This window comes from Gymnodraco acuticeps, unplaced genomic scaffold (genome assembly GCF_902827175.1).
Source record: "Gymnodraco acuticeps unplaced genomic scaffold, fGymAcu1.1, whole genome shotgun sequence".
Classification (NCBI taxonomy): Eukaryota; Metazoa; Chordata; class Actinopteri; order Perciformes; family Bathydraconidae; genus Gymnodraco; species Gymnodraco acuticeps.
In genome coordinates this window covers 978,943-1,002,858 of record NW_022990484.1, presented here as the reverse complement: position 1 = coordinate 1,002,858, position 23,916 = coordinate 978,943, and the positions used below count along the sequence as shown (strand labels likewise).

The 23,916-nt window shown below is 44.4% G+C and overlaps 1 protein-coding gene across 2 annotated transcripts in view; it reads left to right on the top strand.

Annotated features, from left to right (window-relative positions):
- The window catches only part of LOC117552766 (solute carrier family 2, facilitated glucose transporter member 4-like), a 32,630-nt gene that overhangs the window by 2,458 nt on the left and 6,256 nt on the right, over window positions 1-23,916 (top strand). Inside the window, exons 1-3 of one of the 2 annotated variants that reach the window (XM_034226387.1) lie at window positions 18,368-18,400; window positions 20,004-20,099; window positions 21,768-21,928. In XM_034226387.1, coding sequence (XP_034082278.1) covers window positions 18,368-18,400; window positions 20,004-20,099; window positions 21,768-21,928 — 290 coding nt within the window. Of the gene's footprint in view, window positions 1-18,367; window positions 18,401-20,003; window positions 20,100-21,767; window positions 21,929-23,916 lie in introns of those variants that run through there. The other variant, XM_034226386.1, reaches the window with a different exon arrangement.

Here is a 23,916-nt window from a genome sequence, read left to right as displayed (position 1 = left end):
TCATGATTCCCGGAAATATTCCCACTCGAGAAAGACCGCACAAAAAATAGAGGGAGTTGCATGTCATGGATGTATATTTGTAGATTGTTTAATTATTGGTTACGGTTGGATTAAGATTAACCTTTATATTGATAAACTCTGGAGTGACACATAGTCCGTTTTTCTGCAAAAAAATACTGAACATATTATGTCTTAGAAAATACTAGCTTCTTATGAGCATCTGAAGGTAACAGCACGTCCTTGTGAGGTAAACATGTATTTAAAAAAAAAAGGTTAACCTCAACTTTTAGGGCCCAACATTTATAATATACTACAGTTTCAAATGACTAAAAACTGTTTGTCTTATAATGTAAAACCATTGCATTGCATGACTGCATATGTGGGTGTCCAATTCGTAAACCCCACCCTAAAACATCAGCATCATCAACAAACCATATTCGTAATGACATATTCCAAAGTATTACATGCACAAAACAATGCACAGTAAAGTTGTAACACCTTGCAGCTGGTTGAGTTCCTGTAAAGCTATCTTTGAGGGCAGAACCAGCATTACTCTCTCTCTCTCTCTCTCTCTCTCTCTCTCTCTCTCTCTCTCTCTCGCATCTCCTCTCTCTCTCCTCCTGCTCTCTCCATCTCTCTCTCGCTCATCGTCTCTCGTCTCTCTCGTCTCAGTCCTCTCTCTCTCTGCATTCCGCTCGTCGTCATCACTCTCTCTCATCCATCTCTCTCCATCTCTCTCTCTCTCTCTCGGAGGTCAGGGGTCAACTTTAAAGCAGCATCACCTTACTTAAGGACTAAAAGAAATTTCTCCAGCATGATATAGTCCTACTGTATATTGGGCTTAAAACTTGAGATTAAATCTGTTACTTTCACACTAAAACGCTGTGTATTGATTACATGATCTGCTCTTACAGGCTGGGTGACGTCACCCCTCATCACCCTTGAAATGTCCATGTGCTGATTAGATAAATTATATTCCATGGAGACCAGAGCTGCTGAGAAACTCCAGTAAAGACTTTAGGTGCCTGCAGCTGCTGCATCGGGCCCAGGGCCGGCTCTAGACAATTTGCAGCCCTAGGCGAGATTTTAGTTGGCGCCCCTCAGTCTGACTGAAGAGGACTCTCCCTCCACATTATTGTAGAAACATCTTCTTCTTTTATCAGTTAGAGCAGCTAGCACCAGATTCTAATAACAACAGCGCCGGTACCGGTGCACCCTCCCTCTCTCCCTCGCTCACTCGCATTTTGGCTGTGAGCTGCGGGCGCCAGATAAGTCAATACCAACATTCCCCATTTTCATCACTTACAGCGCCCATCGCACAGGGCAAATGAAACGTGTAACCGGGGTGAGAAGGGTGTTACATTTACTTAATTATGAATATTGTTACATCAAGGCCGAAAATTAGGATGAGCACCAACGGTCAAAAATGTTTTTTCCCTCCCAGAGCTACCAGCGCAGCGCCTCCCCAGATCTGGCGCCCTAGGCGAACATCTATAACGCCAGTGCTACGGGCCGGCCCTGATCGGGCCACTTGTGCCACCCTGCTGGTGTCTTATCCTGAACTGGCAAGAGTCTCATCAAAAGAGTACGCAGTGAACGTTGGTCCTGGGTGCATAGCGTTTATGGGTGCCACTTTGGGCTAGGTGGCTGTTTGACCTTTGAGTGAATGTGTTGATGGTGCCAGCGGGTCCACATATGAATTTCATCCCACTGGCACTTCATGCACATACAATAGTGAGTACTAGTAGAACACACGAGAAGGGCCGAGAGGGAAAAGAGAGTTTGAATATTGTTGCAACAAAATGTCAAACTAATCCAATGTTATGTGTAATTTAATATTATCGTGAGGTGTGCATGTCATGAGGGAGGACAAAAGGTGTATGTGTGTGTGTGTGTGTTTTTTTAAATAGTTTTCAGTGGTCACCAACCACAGTCTTGAATGACTGCAAGCATGCTGCAGAGAGCTTCATCATTAGTTGGGGTGTTGCCACGCAGATACATGGCAATATTCAGTATTAACCAGTGCTTGAATTGGAATGAAAAAGGTGCCAGTACTCTAAAATCAGCAACTTTTTCAAGTCAATTTTATATATACAGCCCACAAACAAGAATTTGGCTACTATAATGCTGGTGGGTTTGTCTCTTTACTACTGTATATTTTAGAAAGGTTCACTGTACTTAACATTTTTTATGATAGGCAGCGGATATGGCTAAAGCTCAGTAAGGTCAATATTAACTGAAAATATAGCAATCAAAGTCTAGATCTTCTGCTGAAGACACATGAAGCAGAGACCTTTCAGGTGAGAGCCCCTCTGGTGGTGTTTAACATTAATGACAAGGAAACAAAGCTCTGGTCAGAAGCATTTTTTATAAAAAGCTTTAACAAAATTAAGTATTTCTGTACATTTTGAATGCAATCTAACTTTCCAACTCAGAAAACGAAAAACGAAAAAGTGCCAAAAGTCTTCTCACATGGCTGAGCTGCTTTGCAATATACTTCACCACTGAAGAATACAAATATGTATAAAGTAAACTATGATGCAATCTAACTTTCCAACTCAGAAAAATGATAAAGAGCATGAACAAAGAACATGTAAAAACAAATGCAAAAATTTGCACAATCTAAAATGAGAAACTGTAACTGCAAGTAACAAAGTCTGAGCCATGGTAAAGAGTTACATTGAACACCAAGCTGATCAGATAACTCCCTGGTTGGTCTGAAGTCCTTCTATCTCCAGGATCTGTACAAATCGGCACATTATGCCAAAAGTCTTCTCACTGCTGCTCATTGCTTTGCAATATACTTCACATTGTTAGAAAAGGCTCCAGAAGGCCTTGGGGACATCAGTATCAGGGGCTGGAGCTGGACAGGCTCTTTCATCAGCACTTCTCCTTCCCTTTGCCAGCCAGGACCTCACATACTGTTCCGGATTGAACTGTCCTAGTGATGGTCCATTACATTTAATGAAAACCAGGCTGGACAGTCGGCTGACAGAGAGAGCATTCCTTTTTGCAGTAAGGATATCGTTCATGCAGCTGAATGCCCGCTCACACTCACTAGTGGAGACAGCGATGGTTCGGACTGCTTTCAGTAGAGGCTCCATGGCAGCAGGTGTACGGGATGCCCTGGTTTCCTTGTATTCGCGAAAGCCCTGAACAGTCTCTCTTCTGTCCACTTTCAGTACTTCGCACAAACGTAGCACCTCTACGTCCCCATACTGTACGTCTAACTCCTCTTCAGGCCAACTTCCAGGATGGATAACTTTCATGTCCTGGATTAGCTGATTGTCCCGGGCCTCCCGGCCATGTAATGGGATTTCTCTTGTGCTGACATGAGAGGAGGTTGTGGAAGTCATTCTGTGTCTCAGATTCTCTACCATACTGCGGAAAAACTGACCTGCATGAATCTGTACAAGCCTGCCATTCTCACGCAGGGCAACACCCTTGAAGGACTTCTCAGCTAGAGCTGTATGAACTGTAGTCATGTGTGGGCCAGGCAAGGTGACCATGGATTCAAAAACTCGTATTTCTCGAGTTAAGAGCCTATCTGCTGTAGGCAGTGTCATCTCTCTTTTTTGGAGTTGCCGAGAGAGGTCGCTGAGCTCTGTGAGCGCATCGTACATCAGTCCCAGATTGCTGACAAACGTTGCAGATGTGAGCACATCATCCAGGCCCTTGTACTTTGCTCTGTCTCTGGAATCCCTGCTCGTGTTGTTTGCAGCATTTGTGAAGTGATCATGAAGCACTCGGTAGTTTTCCCAGACTGCTCTGACGCTCCTTTCACTTGAAGCCACCCAGCGGATGGACAAAACACGCCCTATCACCAGGAGACGCTGTCCGACTGCTTGCGCACACTGCGCTAACTGCCTCTGATTTTTGGGGGAGGCATGGAACAAGGAATAGAGTTTGTCAAAAAAGATCTGGAAATGATTGAGCCCTGAGACCTCCTTGACCACATCCCCAACTGCCAGCTCTAGACATGATTGGAGCAGTGCCACACAAACAGGCTTGGGAATTTACTACACAACTGGGTAGCAACGCCTGTTCTCTTCCCTAGCATGACTGAAGACCCATCACATGCAAAAGAAACGAAACACTGACCTAAAAAGTCCTCGTTAAAATCTCTTCCAAGACACTCCATTAACGCCTTTGTGATGTCATCAGCCGTTGTTCCATCCAACTCGATCAGCTCCCAAAAAAACGTTTCGGGCTCAGCATCAGCTAATGCTGAGCGTAGACACACAACAAGCACCGTTTTACCACTAATAGTGGTAGATTCATCGACCAAAACACAGAGTTTTCTTTGGTTTTCTGTAATGTCTTTTGCATTTTTTCTTCAGCTCATGAGCTATGTGGTCGATGATTTCGCCACAGGTTTTATTGGAGTGCAAAACCCTGCCCACGTTCAGCCCATTCAGTTTCTGTACATTCAAATCAATTGGCATGTCTGTGAATGGCCGGCTATGTTTGCCAATTTTATATGCCGTTCGAAAAACTCTGATAGTGGTGTCTAATTCAGATTTATGCATAGACTGCACTTGATGTTGAATAGTTTCACGTGAAGCAGATGTAAGGATGTCAGCAGCTTTTACATGGGCTTGTGATTCTTTATGTTCTTTGATTTTTTTTCTCAGGCTAGCTTGTTGTTTGCCCTTGTCAACACCGAAATGAGACACTGCACACTCACCCCATTCAGTTGACAGTTTCAGTCCTTGTCCAGTGTCCATTCCCAAATATTTGACATCTCTGCATATCCGACATCCTAGCTTCTTATCTTTAAGAAGGAGCCATGCATTGGTCTTGCAAAAATATTGCACCTGGTCCGTTGTCCAGCAGTCAGGTGCATCGCTTTGCCCGGTGTTGGTGGTGGCAGTTGCGCCAGCAGCAGCTAACGTTAGAGGCTCTGGAGGAGGCGGCGGAGCTAGTGCTAATGCTAATGCACTAGAACTTGGAGCAGGAGGATCAACCAAAGAAAGCTCCCCATCAGACACAATTTCCAACACAGGCACAGCATTCTCTGTATTTGAAGTTTCTTCCGGCGACAACCGCTGTCTTTTTGCACTTTTATTAATCCACGCTAACATTTTAGAATGCTAATTTGTGACGTGACTTGCTTTCCTTCTCTCGGGGGCGTGCCTGCTCTGTTCTATCACTCTACATAGCCACCCACTGGGTGGGAGTTGCACTGCATAAACACAACACACGTGCATCTAGGTATGTAAATTGTAAAGCATTAAAACATGGTTTTACTAACAGTTTTTCAGTATGTTGTTACTTCGGCATTATTATTATTATTATTTTGAACGTGTATTACTATTAAATCACGGTCAAATAGGTTAATTTTGACATAGTCGTTTCCACCACAGTATTTACATGGAGAAGATAAGCCCCGCCCCCTCTCCAGCACGTTCTGTTTGAAAGACAGGAGTAAACAGCTGACAGCCGCTGTGAAACTCCAGCGGTTAGAGCGATGAGAATGTCCGTTCGGCACCTCATGACGCATCTACTGAGTACTGGGCGGCTGTATATATATATATGGATGTATAATAAGAACGGCGGGAGAGTGTTGAGTACTGGCACGGTGCATGAGTACCGGAGTACCGCCAGCATGCCGGTACTGAGCAAGAAGTGCCGGTACTCCATGGGTCAGAACCAGAAGTGCCGGTACTGCGTACCGGTGAGTACCGGCCCAATTCCAGCACTGGTATTAACTCAATGTGTAACTATCAAACACTCACTTTAGTTTGAAGACGCTGCAGTTTTAACTTAAAAACAAGTTTGTAATTTTGGTAAAAAACGTTATTTGCTTCGTTGCTGAGAGTTAGATGAGAAGATGGATACCACTCTCATATTTGTACAGTAAATATTAAGCCACAGCCAGCAGTGGCGTTTTCTCCTGGAGGCCAAGGGAAGCCAGGCTTCCCCTGTTTTTTCGGATTGTAGTTATAATTTTAATAAATAAATAAAAACACTTAGTTTAGTTTCGGAAATTCTTTGTTCTCATTCATAACACTCCGTTCGATGTCTCACTATGGGATGCGCCTCAACGCGTATGCAAACAGAAGCATCAATCTCATTACGCCAATCCTGATTGGCTGGTGATCTTGACGTCAACGTCAGGGAATCCACCCACCCTTTAAGTAGCTTGCGCTACGACGCAACGTCATTCAAACACCTCTTCTCGCTTCAGAGCACATCTCGAATTATCAGTAACCGGGCTAGCTTAACGGTCCACAGACTGAACCCAAAGCTAACATTCGGTCGACGGGCGCTTGCCGGTTACTATTTTGCTTTGCAAGAAGACTGAACAATATTAACACACCAGTTAATGTTGAAATCTGCCTCGCCGTTTCTTTCTGTCGAAATAACGGTAAGGTTTGATTTTTTTCTTCAAGCTAGTAACATACCTGTTGCTAGTTTTTTCTTCCCTCCACACCGACACCACGGTAAAGAGGACGTTCTCTTTTCTCTCTCACACCAGAGGAGACAGAGATAAATAAAAAAAAGGTATTAACATAGCAGTTAATATTCTTTAAAGAATAAAATCTACACCGTCGCCTTTTTTCCTTTCGGACTAACGGCAAGGTTGGATTTTTTTTCTCAGTAACGTACCTGTTACTAGCGCGTCCACTCCACGCCGACACCCCGGCGAACGAAGATGGACCCTTCTCTCCCTCACACCAGAGGAGTCAGGGACTCGGAGGCTCGGCTATGTGGCTGCGGGTTTAAGATTTCAGGCACAGACTCACACCGGGTCTGCTCGTCCTGCCTCGGGCTGGAACACGCCCGGGAGGCTATCGATAACCCCGGCTCGTGCGGGCATTGTACCCGCTTCACCATTAAGAGCCTCCGCCGACGGTTAGCACGCCAAGCTAGCTTGTCGGGACGGGACCCCCTCATGTCCGCTGATTCGCCGGCCGGCAATCAAGACATGGTGGCGTCCGCCGCAGAGATTGAGCCCCGCACTGTGTCAGACTGGGGCTCAACAACAGCGACAGCCGCTGAACCGGAGCCCCACGCCGTGTCAGGCTGGGACCCGGTGGCGGCAAGACCCGCGAGAGCGGAGCCCCGCGCTGTGTCAAGCTGGGGCTCCCAACTGGAACTCACCATGGTTCCACCCGCGGAGGATGTCCTGGAGTTGGACTATATGGAGGACGAAGAGGATACCTCTGAGTTCCTCCTGTCTGACTCGCATGAGGATGACATCTTCGTTTCATCGGCTCAGGCTGCATAGCCGGGAGCGATGTCCGCTCCCCCGGGCGAGAGCACACCAGCTTCACCCGTCCTAAGTATGGACTTGCAGGCTGTGTGTCAACGCGCTCCAGGCTGGACATCCCATGGCCTGAAGTGGCCAAGGAGACCTCCAGATCTCGCTACGAGGGGAAGAACTTGCCCCAAGCAGCGAGTACGAAGAGGCAGCTCCTTCCAGTCTTTCCGGAGATGCTGGACGAGGTGTCGGTCTCGTGGAGAGACCGCCCCTTTAGCAACAAGGCCCCAATCCAGGGTGCCTCCTCCCTGGGACTGTGACGGTATGGAGAGGCTCGGCTTGCTCTGAAGGCCGCCCATGGAACCGCTGATGGCATCCCACCTCCAACCGAGGCTGGCTTCGACACCGAGCAGGAACCCCATGCTACCGGCAAAGGCAGACCGGTTCCAGTCAGCGATGACCGAACGGGCCTATAAAACCGCAGCTTTGTCCGCCAGGACACTCAACGTCTCCTCGCTGATGACCGCCTACCAGGCGGAGCTCTGCGAAGACATGTCGAGCAAACCTCACGTCTTGCCCGGTTCAAGATACCGAAGCAGCAGAGACGGCAGCCCGTCCCGGGTCCCCAGCCCAGGCACGAGGCAAGGGGGAGCTGGCCAAGAAAAATCTCCGGTTCCGGCAGCTGCCGCTCAGGCGCAGCCAACCCAGGGTTTTCAGCCACCAGGCGAGGAAGAAGAAGCGGGCGGCCTGACAGCCTCCTCTCCTCTCCTCGATGAAGGAGCTGGAAGTTCCCTGTTCCCCAGCTCCAGAGCACGTTCCAGTGTTGGATGCACATGTGTTTTAGGGGTGCCACCATGCCCCCCATCTTCCCGCCGCCTTGAGTGATGCCAGAACGTCATCCTCAAGTTCGCGCCATCAGGGAAATGGACTTAACATCGAAGACAGCAAGTTCCGCTGCCTGTTTAAGTCACACAAACACATGTCATCAATTGTTGTTTCAGAATAAATCATTTTCCACTGTCGTTTCCAGGCTTGAAGCCAGGGCGCAGTCAATAAAAATGAAAAGAAAAACAATAAAAAACAATAAACAGTCTGTCGTCTGCCCCTCTTTTGAGAGCGGCTACGGCCTCTCTCAAAAGGCGGACAATAGACGGGATTGTGAAGGCACCACCGCCACGCGCATGCGCAGTGTCGGCCGGGGTTGTCAACCTGGGGTACCACCGTGTTCAGACACTAGAGGGCCCCATAACACAACAAATAGAGACACTGAGGGCAGACGACAGAGCTGTGACATCTCCGCTCGCTTTGAGAAGCGAAAAGTGGAGGATGCTCACAGATTCTGCTTGGGTTTTCCAGACAGTAACACGGGGCTACAAGCTCCAATTCGCTGTCACCCCCCCTCACTTCTCGGACATTCTGTATTCACAGGCCCGGGGAGAGTCGGCCCATATTCTAGAGCAAGAAATGTTCTCGCTACTAGAAAAGAAGGCTATATCGATAATACCCACCGAACAGAGTCAGAGCGGCTTTTATTCCAAGTATTTCCTCGTTCCCAAACGGGGAGAGAACGGAATTCGGCCAATACTAGATTTGAGGGCTCTGAACAAATATCTCAAAAGATACAAATTCAGAATGCTCACTCACACATCTCTGTTGCGTCTCGTGCGCCAAAACGACTGGTTCACATCAGTCGACCTGAAAGATGCGTATTTCCACTTCCCAGTATATTACCCACACAGGAAATATCTGAGGTTCGCCTTTCAGGCTGTCTGTTACGAGTACAGAGTACTTCCCTTCGGTCTGTCTCTCAGTCCGCGAGTGTTTGTACGGTGTACGGAAGCCACGATAGCCCCGTTAAGACAACAGGGTATTCGCCTGGCAACTTATCTGGACGATTGGCCCCTTCTCGCACGGTCGGAGCAAGAGGCTATTACGCAGACGAATGTCCTCGTAAAACACCTGTTCGACCTGGGTTTCGTAATAACACAGAAAAGAGCATGTTGTCCCCAGCCCAGACTGTACTCTTCCTGGGCCTACGCCCAGTGCTTGAATTGGAATGAAAAAGGTGCCAGTACTCTAAAATCAGCAACTTTTTCAAGTCAATTTTATATATACAGCCCACAAACAAGAATTTGGCTACTATAATGCTGGTGGGTTTGTCTCTTTACTACTGTATATTTTAGAAAGGTTCACTGTACTTAACATTTTTTATGATAGGCAGCGGATATGGCTAAAGCTCAGAAAGGTCAATATTAACTGAAAATATAGCAATCAAAGTCTAGATCTTCTGCTGAAGACACATGAAGCAGAGACCTTTCAGGTGAGAGCCCCTCTGGTGGTGTTCAACATTAATGACAAGGAAACAAAGCTCTGGTCAGAAGCATTTTTTATAAAAAGCTTTAACAAAATTAAGTATTTCTGTACATTTTGAATGCAATCTAACTTTCCAACTCAGAAAACGAAAAACGAAAAAGTGCCAAAAGTCTTCTCACATGGCTGAGCTGCTTTGCAATATACTTCACCACTGAAGAATACAAATATGTATAAAGTAAACTATGATGCAATCTAACTTTCCAACTCAGAAAAATGATAAAGAGCATGAACAAAGAACATGTAAAAACAAATGCAAAATTTGCACAATCTAAAATGAGAAACTGTAACTGCAAGTAACAAAGTCTGAGCCATGGTAAAGAGTTACATTGAACACCAAGCTGATCAGATAACTCCCTGGTTGGTCTGAAGTCCTTCTATCTCCAGGATCTGTACAAATCGGCACATTATGCCAAAAGTCTTCTCACTGCTGCTCATTGCTTTGCAATATACTTCACATTGTTAGAAAAGGCTCCAGAAGGCCTTGGGGACATCAGTATCAGGGGCTGGAGCTGGACAGGCTCTTTCATCAGCACTTCTCCTTCCCTTTGCCAGCCAGGACCTCACATACTGTTCCAGATTGAACTGTCCTAGTGATGGTCCATTACATTTAATGAAAACCAGGCTGGACAGTCGGCTGACAGAGAGAGCATTCCTTTTGCAGTAAGGATATCGTTCATGCAGCTGAATGCCCGCTCACACTCACTAGTGGAGACAGCGATGGTTCGGACTGCTTTCAGTAGAGGCTCCATGGCAGCAGGTGTACGGGATGCCCTGGTTTCCTTGTATTCGCGAAAGCCCTGAACAGTCTCTCTTCTGTCCACTTTCAGTACTTCGCACAAACGTAGCACCTCTACGTCCCCATACTGTACGTCTAACTCCTCTTCAGGCCAACTTCCAGGATGGATAACTTTCATGTCCTGGATTAGCTGATTGTCCCGGGCCTCCCGGCCATGTAATGGGATTTCTCTTGTGCTGACATGAGAGGAGGTTGTGGAAGTCATTCTGTGTCTCAGATTCTCTACCATACTGCGGAAAAACTGACCTGCATGAATCTGTACAAGCCTGCCATTCTCACGCAGGGCAACACCCTTGAAGGACTTCTCAGCTAGAGCTGTATGAACTGTAGTCATGTGTGGGCCAGGCATGGTGACCATGGATTCAAAAACTCGTATTTCTCGAGTTAAGAGCCTATCTGCTGTAGGCAGTGTCATCTCTCTTTTTTGGAGTTGCCGAGAGAGGTCGCTGAGCTCTGTGAGCGCATCGTACATCAGTCCCAGATTGCTGACAAACGTTGCAGATGTGAGCACATCATCCAGGCCCTTGTACTTTGCTCTGTCTCTGGAATCCCTGCTCGTGTCGTTTGCAGCATTTGTGAAGTGATCATGAAGCACTCGGTAGTTTTCCCAGACTGCTCTGACGCTCCTTTCACTTGAAGCCACCCAGCGGATGGACAAAACACGCCCTATCACCAGGAGACGCTGTCCGACTGCTTGCGCACACTGCGCTAACTGCCTCTGATTTTTGGGGGAGGCATGGAACAAGGAATAGAGTTTGTCAAAAAAGATCTGGAAATGATTGAGCCCTGAGACCTCCTTGACCACATCCCCAACTGCCAGCTCTAGACATGATTGGAGCAGTGCCACACAAACAGGCTTGGGAATTTACTACACAACTGGGTAGCAACGCCTGTTCTCTTCCCTAGCATGACTGAAGCCCCATCACATGCAAAAGAAACGAAACACTGACCTAAAAAGTCCTCGTTAAAATCTCTTCCAAGACACTCCATTAACGCCTTTGTGATGTCATCAGCCGTTGTTCCATCCAACTCGATCAGCTCCCAAAAAAAACGTTTCGGGCTCAGCATCAGCTAATGCTGAGCGTAGACACACAACAAGCACCGTTTTACCACTAATAGTGGTAGATTCATCGACCAAAACACAGAGTTTTCTTTGGTTTTCTGTAATGTCTTTTGCATTTTTTTCTTCAGCTCATGAGCTATGTGGTCGATGATTTCGCCACAGGTTTTATTGGAGTGCAAAACCCTGCCCACGTTCAGCCCATTCAGTTTCTGTACATTCAAATCAATTGGCATGTCTGTGAATGGCCGGCTATGTTTGCCAATTTTATATGCCGTTCGAAAAACTCTGATAGTGGTGTCTAATTCAGATTTATGCATAGACTGCACTTGATGTTGAATAGTTTCACGTGAAGCAGATGTAAGGATGTCAGCAGCTTTTACATGGGCTTGTGATTCTTTATGTTCTTTGATTTTTTTTCTCAGGCTAGCTTGTTGTTTGCCCTTGTCAACACCGAAATGAGACACTGCACACTCACCCCATTCAGTTGACAGTTTCAGTCCTTGTCCAGTGTCCATTCCCAAATATTTGACATCTCTGCATATCCGACATCCTAGCTTCTTATCTTTAAGAAGGAGCCATGCATTGGTCTTGCAAAAATATTGCACCTGGTCCGTTGTCCAGCAGTCAGGTGCATCGCTTTGCCCGGTGTTGGTGGTGGCAGTTGCGCCAGCAGCAGCTAACGTTAGAGGCTCTGGAGGAGGCGGCGGAGCTAGTGCTAATGCTAATGCACTAGAACTTGGAGCAGGAGGATCAACCAAAGAAAGCTCCCCATCAGACACAATTTCCAACACAGGCACAGCATTCTCTGTATTTGAAGTTTCTTCCGGCGACAACCGCTGTCTTTTTGCACTTTTATTAATCCAAGCTAACATTTTAGAAATGCTCATTTGTGACGTGACTTGCTTTCCTTCTCTCGGGGGCGTGCCTGCTCTGTTCTATCACTCTACATAGCCACCCACTGGGTGGGAGTTGCACTGCATAAACACAACACACGTGCATCTAGGTATGTAAATTGTAAAGCATTAAAACATGGTTTTACTAACAGTTTTCAGTATGTTGTTACTTCGGCATTATTATTATTATTATTTTGAAACGTGTATTACTATTAAATCACGGTCAAATAGGTTAATTTTGACATAGTCGTTTCCACCACAGTATTTACATGGAGAAGATAAGCCCCGCCCCCTCTCCAGCACGTTCTGTTTGAAAGACAGGAGTAAACAGCTGACAGCCGCTGTGAAACTCCAGCGGTTAGAGCGATGAGAATGTCCGTTCGGCACCTCATGACGCATCTACTGAGTACTGGGCGGCTGTATATATATATATGGATGTATAATAAGAACGGCGGGAGAGTGTTGAGTACTGGCACGGTGCATGAGTACCGGAGTACCGCCAGCATGCCGGTACTGAGCAAGAAGTGCCGGTACTCCATGGGTCAGAACCAGAAGTGCCGGTACTGCGTACCGGTGAGTACCGGCCCAATTCCAGCACTGCCTACGCCTGAATTTGGTGCCCTTTACAGCCCGCTTGTCAGCAGAGAGAGTGAAAGCCTTCAGGGCTTGCCTCGCTCATTTCCAGCCACGCAAATATGTTCTCTTCAGGTCATGTCTGCGGTTGCTGGGGCTCATGGCGTCAGCCATTCTGGTGGTACGACTGGGACGCTTACACATGAGGGAGTTTCAGCGCTGGGTAGCTGCCCTCAGATTGGACCCCGCGCGTCATGGCGCGCGGAGAGTGATGGTCACTATGAAATGCGTAATGGCACTGCGCCACTGGCTACACCCGACTTTTCTAGTACGGGGTGTGCCCAGGGGCGGATCTAGACAAATATTCATGGGGTGGCAAGAGGGTGGCAGGAGATTTTGAGGGGTGGCATCCCCTGACAGAAGTATATGCTGATTTAAATCGCAATCATATCAATCAATTAGGGATGTAACGGTACACGTACCCGTACTGAAATTATTCGGTACGGGCCCTTCGGTTCGGTACACGTGTGTTCGGTACACGTGTGTACCGAACGAATATAGCGTTAAAAGTAAAAAATTGAGAACATGAACAACTTTCTGGAAGTAATCTCAGGTATATATCATAGAGGGACCAAGTCATTTCATTGGACGAGAGGCATACTATGAGAGCTGGTCAGAGGGATGCGTTCAAATCTAGTCAGTAATTTGAGGAACTGTCGAAATGGCGAATGCAGATAAAGTTGAGCTGAAAATCCTCCAGCATCATTGAAGTCTCCGGTTTGGGAACATTTTGTTTTCGCAGTTACGTACAAGGATGACGGATAAAGACAGGTGGACCGAACCAAAGCTGTTTGTCTGCATTGTTCAACTAACATTGGTTACGCGGCTGGCAATACATCACACTCATTTGAAAAGGCATCACCCGAATATGAATATCACCGGTACCAAAAGAAAAAAGACTGAAGTGCAAACCCAACTCCCACTAGCATGTAAGCCTCCACCACTTGCAAAAAGTTCAGACCGAGCCAAAGCTATTACAAACGCCAAATATCCTTATGTTGCCATGTTAGCAAAGCGCTACCTGGCTGTATCTGCTACCTCTGTCCCTAGAGAGGGTGTTCTCCACAGCAGGAGACATTGTTAGTGCCAGCAGATCTGCCCTTTCAGCAAGCAATGTGGACAAGTTCATCTTTCTTTAAACAACGTGAAAATACAATGACAAGCAAGTCCTAATGTCAAGCTGACTGCTTAGGTGCTAGTACAGTTCAAATACAGATGATTTCAGTTCATCGAAATGCTGCACCTTAATGTTTATTTTACTATATTTTGTATTTATTTGAATACATTAGTCAGTTTAATAATAATTTTTAAAAAATATGTAATGTTTTGTGATAATTTTTTCTGCTGTACCGAAAATGTACCGAACCGAACCGTGACCTAAAACCGAGGTACATACCGAACCGAAATGTTTGTGAACCGTTACACCCCTACAATCAATGTTAACTTGGAAAGCCACAATATTAATATTTTAACTCAATCACATAGGTGATATTATTGTGGCACATCAGTAAAGCCTTACATATAAGGTGGCAGACGTAATTTAATGAATTTTAACTGAACAATAACTGAATGAGTTTGTCTCACTCTTAGACCAGCAGGGGAACCAAATCTATGCAGACTGCTGCAATAAGTACATTAATTAACTGTCTCATCGATGTTTGTCTGAATGAATATGATAATATTAACAACCATATTATTCCTATCAGCTGTCAATCACTGTTAATAAATAATAATAATAATAATAATAGATTTAATTTGTTAGTGTTTTTACAGGTGCTCAAAGACGCTTTACAGATATAGTGAAGAACTGTTATGATTCACATATTCATTTATTATTGAATAAACTATATTTTTTGGAGGAGTTAATGATGAATGTTCATCAAGATGCTTGCTCACCCTCTTTCAAATTTGAAAAACAAGTAATTATATCATTATTGATATACAGTTACAACCTTGACTTTACATCAGAAAGAACAAACATTAAAGAAGTGACTAACTGCATCAGTTAGGGTTAAAAATATATATACACGCATACAAGGTCATCATCTTAACAGTTTGTTATTCTCATCGAGTCATCCGTGAGCAGAGCATCAAGTTGGCATGTCTATTACAGCTGAATGCGGCGATTACTATTTTGTTCAGCAAAACGCCTCACAAACTTATTAAGATCAACAGCTGTAGTGCGTTTTGATTCAATGCTGAGTACAGCCAAACTGACAGTCTCTTCTCTGTCAGTGTAGACCGCAAATACCTCATTCCTTCAGTGCTTGGGTCCGAAAGGCTTCTCGTTTAGCGCCGTCCCCACGTTCAAGTGAATTCGCCACCAATCATATTTCCACTCTCGCGCCAGGACCGGGGGGAGGGGTTACATGACGTGCATCTTGTGCTGCATTCACTTGCACTCGGACATTAGAGACTTTCTCTCATAAATGTCCGATGAGCCACAACTTTTCTTTCAAAACAAAGATGCCAACTGGGGTGGCAGCTGGGGTGGCAAGGCTATTGTTTAAGGTGGCAGTGGCCACCCCATGCCACCCTGGTAGATCCGCCCCTAGGCGTGTCTATGGGTGCTGTCCGTTCACATCAAGCACGTCAATTTGCGTACACGTAACAGCACTGCGCGTTCATGACAGCATGATAATGGATTGTTATTATGATGGATTTGATATTAACGAGGCGGCAGTTAGCAGCTAGCGGCTAGCTAGTAATTATGCTAATGTACACATCAATCGTTATGTACTTATATTACGCTGTAACAGGATCTAGTGATATCCAACAGAGCTTCATTTAGCATGAAAAAATTATTGCACTGTATATATATATATATATATACAGTGCAATAAGCTTCTTAGTGCAATAATAAGCTATAGGGATGTTAATCTAACGTCGGTAATATTAACTTTATTTAATACAACATTTACGGTACAACATTTACATCATACAGCCCATGTAGTATAATATTTTACAAATGATGAATTACAGCAAACATGTGAAATATATCCATTATTACAGCTCCGTGGGATGGCAATAAGGCGATATGGGTCCGTTGTTATTGTTATACTGGGTTGTTTATTTAGTTTTTTTTTAAATTATCCAACGAGTTACAGACCACTCTTTCCCAATGTAAGTCAATGGGAAAAAGTGTTTCCGGGCCCAGCAACCTAAAGGAAGTGTAGTACCGCCGTTTGGCCACAACGAATATTCTCATCAGACTCCGGCGAACTTCCTGGGGGCTTGGGCCTGATAGAACCACGATTTTATGGGGCCAGAAAAAGAGGGAAAAAGTACCCGCTAGCCGGTGCTATGCTATATGGAAAGGCCACCAAAAACTGGCCTGGCCGCTTGAGGACGATTAAGGACGCTTAAACGGGGCTACCCGCTGCACAGTGGAAGTGCGCCATTAAATTAGTCAACTGAATTCACATCTATAGCCTACCTCTTTTTGAACTTTGTAAAATCATAGTTGGTGATCTGCAGTTTAGTAAACGTTTTATTTGATGGTAATTCATTGTATCGATAAAGTAACCCATCATTTATTTGTGTCTGAGGTTTTTAAACATATGATTTTATAGTTTTTCTCACAGCAGATGACTGGACTGACATGCAATTTGGTGTGACTGTGATTGGCTGTCCCACACTGTGACGCTGACCACACGTGCAACACCTGCCTTCCATCACGCGACTTCAGTGTAACATGATTTTGAACTGACTGACCTGGCCAACCATACACACACACACACACATACATTTGGGCATGACATTTTGGTGCGTAATAGACGGCAAATACATGATGTGTGAGGTGTGTTTGGGGATAGCAGGTGACATTATGCATTGTGAAATAGGGCTGAGCATGTACAGTGCATTTGGTTACAAATATTGACCAAATCGAGCAAAGTTGTGCCTGTACGCGTATTTATAAGATTTTCTCAGTCAGTACTTGTAGTTCTATTCTTGTTCTTGGCTCTCTCTCTATGAATTCACGTGATACTTTTTGAAAATCTCTCCCTGCCCCTGGTTGCGCACACGAACCCTTAAACTATATTGGTGATGCTTCTACGCCACTGTTCTGATGGTGTAAAGTTTCTCTACATTTAGTCATAGTCACACTGACCCACATGACTATGCTTGGGGCCCCTTGGGTCTGCATGACGGGTGTCAGGTTCTCTTTCTCAATGTTCGAATGTGAGCAGGAAAAGGCAAAGTCGGCAAGCGTGGCGTGATGTGGAGGTGTGTCAGCGAGGGGATGGTATTGAATCATTTGTTTAAGAGATCTAGAGCAGATATTTTTCCACTGAGCTCTTTGGCATATCTGTCCTTTTCCCGCCCAGTGTAACCCTCCCACAACACACCCCCTAATCCCCGCCTCGGACACACCGTCTCTCCATCCCCAAACTTCCCCTAACAACATTTACACCACTAACTCGGGTGGCATGGCCCAAATTTAGGGTCCACCTGTTGCCTGCTGGAGGAGGATTAAGCTTTGTTTGGAGGGGGAGGGTTTGGGGAACGTGGTGTGCGACCCCATTGGCATGTGATCTGAAATAGAAAGGGATTTATGGCTGCTGAGAGGACAGACAATGACAGTCAAAAGACGAGCCCCTGTGTACGAGAAATGATGAGTCATAGAAGATAGCTGTTGGACACTGACTTGAGTTCGTCTGAGGTCCAACACCGGTACAATGATAACATACATTCTATTGGAGGTTGCTTCACAGATTTGTGATTTAACATATGATTGCCAATTTGCATCTCATGATCACAGAAAAAGATTTAGATGTGCCACATCATTGTATTCAAATGTCTCTTTTTAGCACTGAATTCTTTTAAATGCATGACAACTGTATGCAACAAGGCTTATAAACATTGATACCAAATTTGGCCATCAGCAAACCTCTGGCTCATGAGCTACTGGGATAAATTATTACTGTCTGTAAGAAAGTTTTCTGTTGCACTTCATGGTTAGCCAATAGTAGTTAAGGTTAAAAAGGCCTCCTGCTGGCGTCTCGACCTCTGCTGAACGACCTCAAGATCAACCCATTGGGCCCCTATGGCCTGGTGCAGCCACACCCCCGACCCCCCCCCCCCCCCCCCCCCCCCCCCCCCCCTCCCTCTCGATACGAAGAGAGGCGTGCAATCGGTGTGCGGGTGTCACTCTATCCAAGCTGGACGGACACAACACAAAGTTGAAAGAAGAAGAGAGGACACCCTGCAGCTCAGGAGGACCAGGCTGATCGCTTCGGGATTCTCTTTTGGATTTTACCTTTCAGACCTCTTTTTGTTGCTGAAGTACCAAACGTTTCAGTCGGGGCTTGTTGTACTTTTGAGGGAGTTTCACGTGTCTCCATTTGGCACCAGACGCATCTGTCATCGACTGCTGCTCTGTGCCTGGAGCTGCCAAAGTCATGCCGGCCGGGTTTCAGCAACTTGGAGGGGAGGTAATGATTTTTAGAGTGCTTTTCACAAATGTTACATGTGGCTGGACCTGCCTTCAGTTTGCAAAAGCGAAGGAAAGCCTTCATTTTGTTCGGTGCGCATTTGTATTTGGAGAGATTGTACGCACGGTTTAATCTGGGTAGAACGCAAAGACTGTTAGAGAACATCATTTAATATATATGTACCGGATTTCATTTGCCTAACATAATCCAATAAATAATGAAACACGTTGTCCAAAAAATTATCGGAAAATTAAAATAGTATAAATATAATTTCTTTCGCCAGATCTAGAACATGTTGTGTTGTGTCAACGTTGACAGTAAACAAAGACATGGCCTATTTTCTCACTAACATAGTCTAAAAATGATAATATCAACAACAATGTCCTCTGTAACATCCAGTAACAACACAAAGTCAGCCCTGATCTGAACGAGTTTAGCCCTATTTAGTCCTGAGCAGTGACCTTGGCCAACCAAATGTGCGAGTTGACAGGTCAGAGCTGAGTGCTGTGGGTTGTTAAAGGCCTCCTAGTTTGATCGGTTCCTTTTCACCTCCCTCATAAACAATGCCTGTGTTGTATGCTACCAGAAGTTGTTTTTAAGAAATGCTTTATAGGTCAGGTGGATGTCTGAATAAGTCTTAGGTGTCCCTCCTGGGATTCTGCACAGTTTAATTTCAAATCTAGAAACAATAGAGAGTTATCTTAGAACACCATCTGTAAACAGGTTGATGCTCCATGGATGTGGGCACATTTGCTAACTTAGTCCTACAGTGTAAAATAAATAGTGGAAACTTAAACAAAGCAAAAAGCAAACACACTTTATGAGATCTAAGGAATCAGATTTATTCATGATAAGTGAGAAGTAAATGAATTACCGAGCATTCAACTATGTCATTTTTAATGAAAAGCAGTTACCATTACGTGTAGTAGAGCATAACTGACGGCTCCTGAGGTTTGAACTTTTATGTTGCAAGAAACTTTTGTTTTGGTCCATGAACACTAAACAGCACTTATCTGGGGATTCAAACACAGCAAAGTCAAGCCAGTGTACTACACACATATTACATGCAAATAATAATCCACTGAAACCATACAATACGAAAAGGCAGTTTGGCCCACATTTGAGTTTAGAGTCACATGACATTGTTGTTGTCAGGAGGCCCACATCATCAAAATGTCAACTTTACAGTAAGCCACGCTGGGTGTGTCTTCAAAGACTTTGTGAGCCTTTCCAAAGCTTTTAAAATCACCACGTTGTTCTGTCAAACTGTTCATTTTTTAGCATTAGGCTGTTTTGTAACTTACATGCAGGTTAATGAAAGGTATCTTTAAGACTTAAACACCCTTTGAGGGGAAGACCCAATGTCCCGAAGGTCGTCTCATCTGTCACCATGGAGACAGCTGCTTGTAGCCTGCTGGGAAACATGAGGGAAGTTAAAGAGAGAGATCTGTTCTCATCAGGATCACAGTTATATATAGTCAATTGTTGGCGAGAGTAGAGCTACAGTACAGAAATGAATCCAAGTTGTCCATAGTACACTTTACGCTTAATGTTCTGACATATGTGTTTCTACCTCTCTGTATTTTGTTTCTTTGTACTTCAGACAGTGACTGGAACCTTCGTTCTCTCGGTCTTCACGGCTGTCCTGGGATCTCTGGGCTTTGGATACAACATTGGCGTCATCAATGCACCGCAGAAGGTACAAATGAAGCACTGATCGCTCAGACGATGGTCAGAGTCAGCCAATAAATCCTATACAATCTTGCCAAACTGGTGCTAATCTACATTACATCAAGAAGGTGTGTTCAAAGGAGTTCTGTTGTTTAAGGCGGGAGGCCGTGACATTTTACCAGATGTCAACTCAGCTGTTTCTTGTATTTTCCTGATTTGATAATGCTGCTTCAAACGGTGACAATGGTGTTTAGAAAATACACTTGGAAAATGACAATACATTCCTGGCACATGATGCATTGATATAAATACAAGGGAGTTATGAAACAGCAAAGCAAGTTTATGGAGCATCTTAGTTGTGTTTATGGAAAAACAGCCATGCCAAACCCTGTCTTGTGTAACTGCAAAGAGGGGTATATGCTTTGTTTATGAGGAAAAGGGGGGTTATTGGATTAGTTTACTGTCAGATCTGGGATGCAACATAGTGCTGCACAAACCTATGGAGCCTGTGCATTAAACACTGAATATATATTATATATAGATGGAGGCACACGATTTTTGCAAACCTGACATGCTCTTGCTGCTCATGTTGCAACCACACGAGGTGTTCCAGAATGAAGGCATGCTCGTACTGCATGTGAGAAATATGTGATTTATGACTTCATCCTACATGCATGTTGCCCTATTATAAGGACTGGTATGTGTCAATAAATACTTAATAAATATGTCACATAAAACAGTGAACACATTTGTTGGACATTAGTGACATAGTCTTAGAGGTGAATGGATGCAGAGAACCCGAGCCATGTCAGGTGAGTTTCTCTGACTCGGTGTTGGCCTATCTTTAGACTCAACTACAAACCCCCCCCCAGCTGACGGAGTTTCACAGAGCCAATAAACCTAGAATAGAAGCTGAGCCGCTGTGTCTATGTCTGATGGTTTTGTCACCCGTAACAATACAGCTGAGAGAGGCTACCAAGTGTTGGTTGTTTCAATACAAATAAAACATGTGTTTTAATAAACACAACATATTTTATTTTCTGCACTTTGCTCAACTAATGGATTGTCCTCCCATTTTTTTTACTTTTACTTTGTTGATAAACCCTTTGCATTTATTTCAATGCAGTTCCAGCTCATGAGCCTATATTAAAATAAATGTATATTTTTCGGAAATATAAGCATGTTTTTAGGACACTTTTTCTAATAAGAAGAAGAAGATTCAACTTATTGTCATTGTGTAGTACAGGTACTATGTAACTAAATGGTTTCTCTGCATTTGACCCATCCTAGTGTTAGGAGCAGTGGGCTGCCATTATGTACGGCGCCCGGGAGCAGTGTAGGGAACAGTGCCTTGCTCAGGGACACCTCGGTAGCACTTGGTCTTTCCGGGACTTGACCTGGTTACCTTCCAGTTGCCAAGCCAAGTCCCTATGGACTTCGCCACCACCAGCTTTTTGTATTTGTACTTTACAGCTTTAAAGACTCTGTGCTACTGACACATTTTTGTCAACCCCAAAAAGGATTGATGCTTGGAAATCAGCCTTTGATGTCAATCAAATAATTACATTCACAAATGCTAACTTTCAATCCCAGTTATCAGGGCCACAAACCATGTAGGCTATCAAAGAGACTTTAACTCCTAAGTAGTTGGGATCCAGGGTAACGTGTTTCCGGGTCTCCTCTCACCTCTGTGCAGATCATTGAGCAGGAGTACAATTCAACATGGATCCAGCGGTATGGAGAGCCCATCCCAGCGGGGACCCTCACCACCCTCTGGTCCTTGTCCGTGGCCATCTTCTCCATCGGTGGCATGCTGTCCTCCTTCTGTGTGGGCTTCGTCTCCGAGTGGCTGGGCAGGTAGGGAAACACACAGGATGCAACAATGATTTAGGTTTTCCTACTGTGGAGATATTTGTACCAACCTGATTTCACCAGAATGAAAATTGTAATGCAAATTCCCTTTAGTTAACGTTTTTTAAAAGAACATTATATTCCGATTTGATCATGTCCCCTTTATTGTATTACGGAGAGCAATGTGAGCCTCCATTCCCATTGGATAACGCAGGATTTTACACCCAGAAGTAAGTATTCTCCTTACTGTCGATTGATTTTACAGTGATATCTGCACTACTCATCAACTCAAAAACACCAGATTATCCTTGTTGATACACAACATTGATTGGTTTAAATTGTGTACAATGCTTTTGTAATTTTCCCCTTCGATTCGGAGAAACAAATATTTGTTCAGTTTAGGATGGCCGAAGACACTACACTACTAAGGGGACATGATCAAATTGGAATATAATGTTCTTTTAAAAAACGTTAACTAAAGGGAACAATCTATTTGACACAGCTGAAGCTCTGGCCTTCCTTAAAAACTAACTAATTTAATAAAAATCACAGTTGTATTACACACAATGCACTGTTTTTTGAGAACAAAAATTCGTAACTAATGCACCATAATACATTCTGACAAAAAATACAAATTATTTTGAATACAAATAAAATAAAAGAAGCCTCCCGTGAGTTACTACAAGCTATACAGTAGATTTTTAAAACGTTTTATAGAATAAAAGCTCACTGCTGGACGTTGTCGAAATGCGTGCGTGCACCATGACAAAGGAGCCTCATTCACTTTACATTGGGGTTGTTTGTGTGGTGCAGACACGGAAATGTAGCAAAGTTCGTGACTCCAGCACGCAATGCGGTGTTAAGGAGTCGTGGTGGAGTCACGCATTCTGGTGAGACCAGGTTGATTTGTACAATGTCCTTTTAAATGAACCTGAGCCTATTCGGACAATTCAAAAATATTTGATATCCTCCAGTCTTCAACTGATTTATTACATTAAAATTGTACATTCAGGGTTTTTTAGGTAGGTGAGTAGGACAATCAACAATATGCTGCCCAATACAATCCATAGGCCCCATTTAGATTAAATGCATATTACTATTTTTATTATTTGTGCAAAAACAGAGATATATCAATGTAAACAGAAATGCCTTTAAACTGCATCGCACCTAAATAAACCTTGATTACCAGAATATTATAAAATGTACATACTGTATAGTTAATCCACTCAATTATTTTCTGAGTCCATGCTTTCTTTGTTTTTGGACAGTCAGGTACATTTACAAATATGTCAGTGGCCAAATATTTGAGTCATGATACATCAGGGTCTCCTTTCCACCTCTGCATGGATCCAAAATGGATCCCAATGTCCAGCCTGTAGTCACTGAGGGGAAACTCTTCCCAGGATGTTCCTTGTCTACCAAGCTTCCCTCTGTAACCTGAGCTGGGATGTGAGCTGGATTGCAGCCCATATTTTGAACTGACTGAAAGGGGATCCAAACAGAGCTGGCAGCACTGGGTCAGGAGGGGTTGGGGGGCGGGAGCATTCAGCTTCGGTGCACTCAGGACAAGGTCTTCCTAAAAAAGCAGCGGACATCGATTTGGCTGTTGAAGACAGTGGGAACCGCGTCGAACTCTGAAGTCAAAGGGATTTAGATGCAACCTAAGTCTCCAGTGCACAAAGAAGAGTGGGTGGGTGAGACACAGTGGAGAGGGAAATATGGGGGGCACAGGTTTTACTGCTGTGCAGAATGATTTATGTGCAGAAGGCGACTTGAAGAACGTTCACATTTTTCACATAATTTTCTAAAATTATACACACATTTTATTTTCCCACCATTTTCCAGATATGTTTTTGGAAATGTTTGGCATATATTTTGGATGTAAAGGATACAGGAAGAGAAAGTAGATGTAATTTTTCCAAATTCTTAACAAGGCAACTGATCATCGTTGTCGGTAAATAAACATATCGCCTTCATCACATCGCGTCTGGACT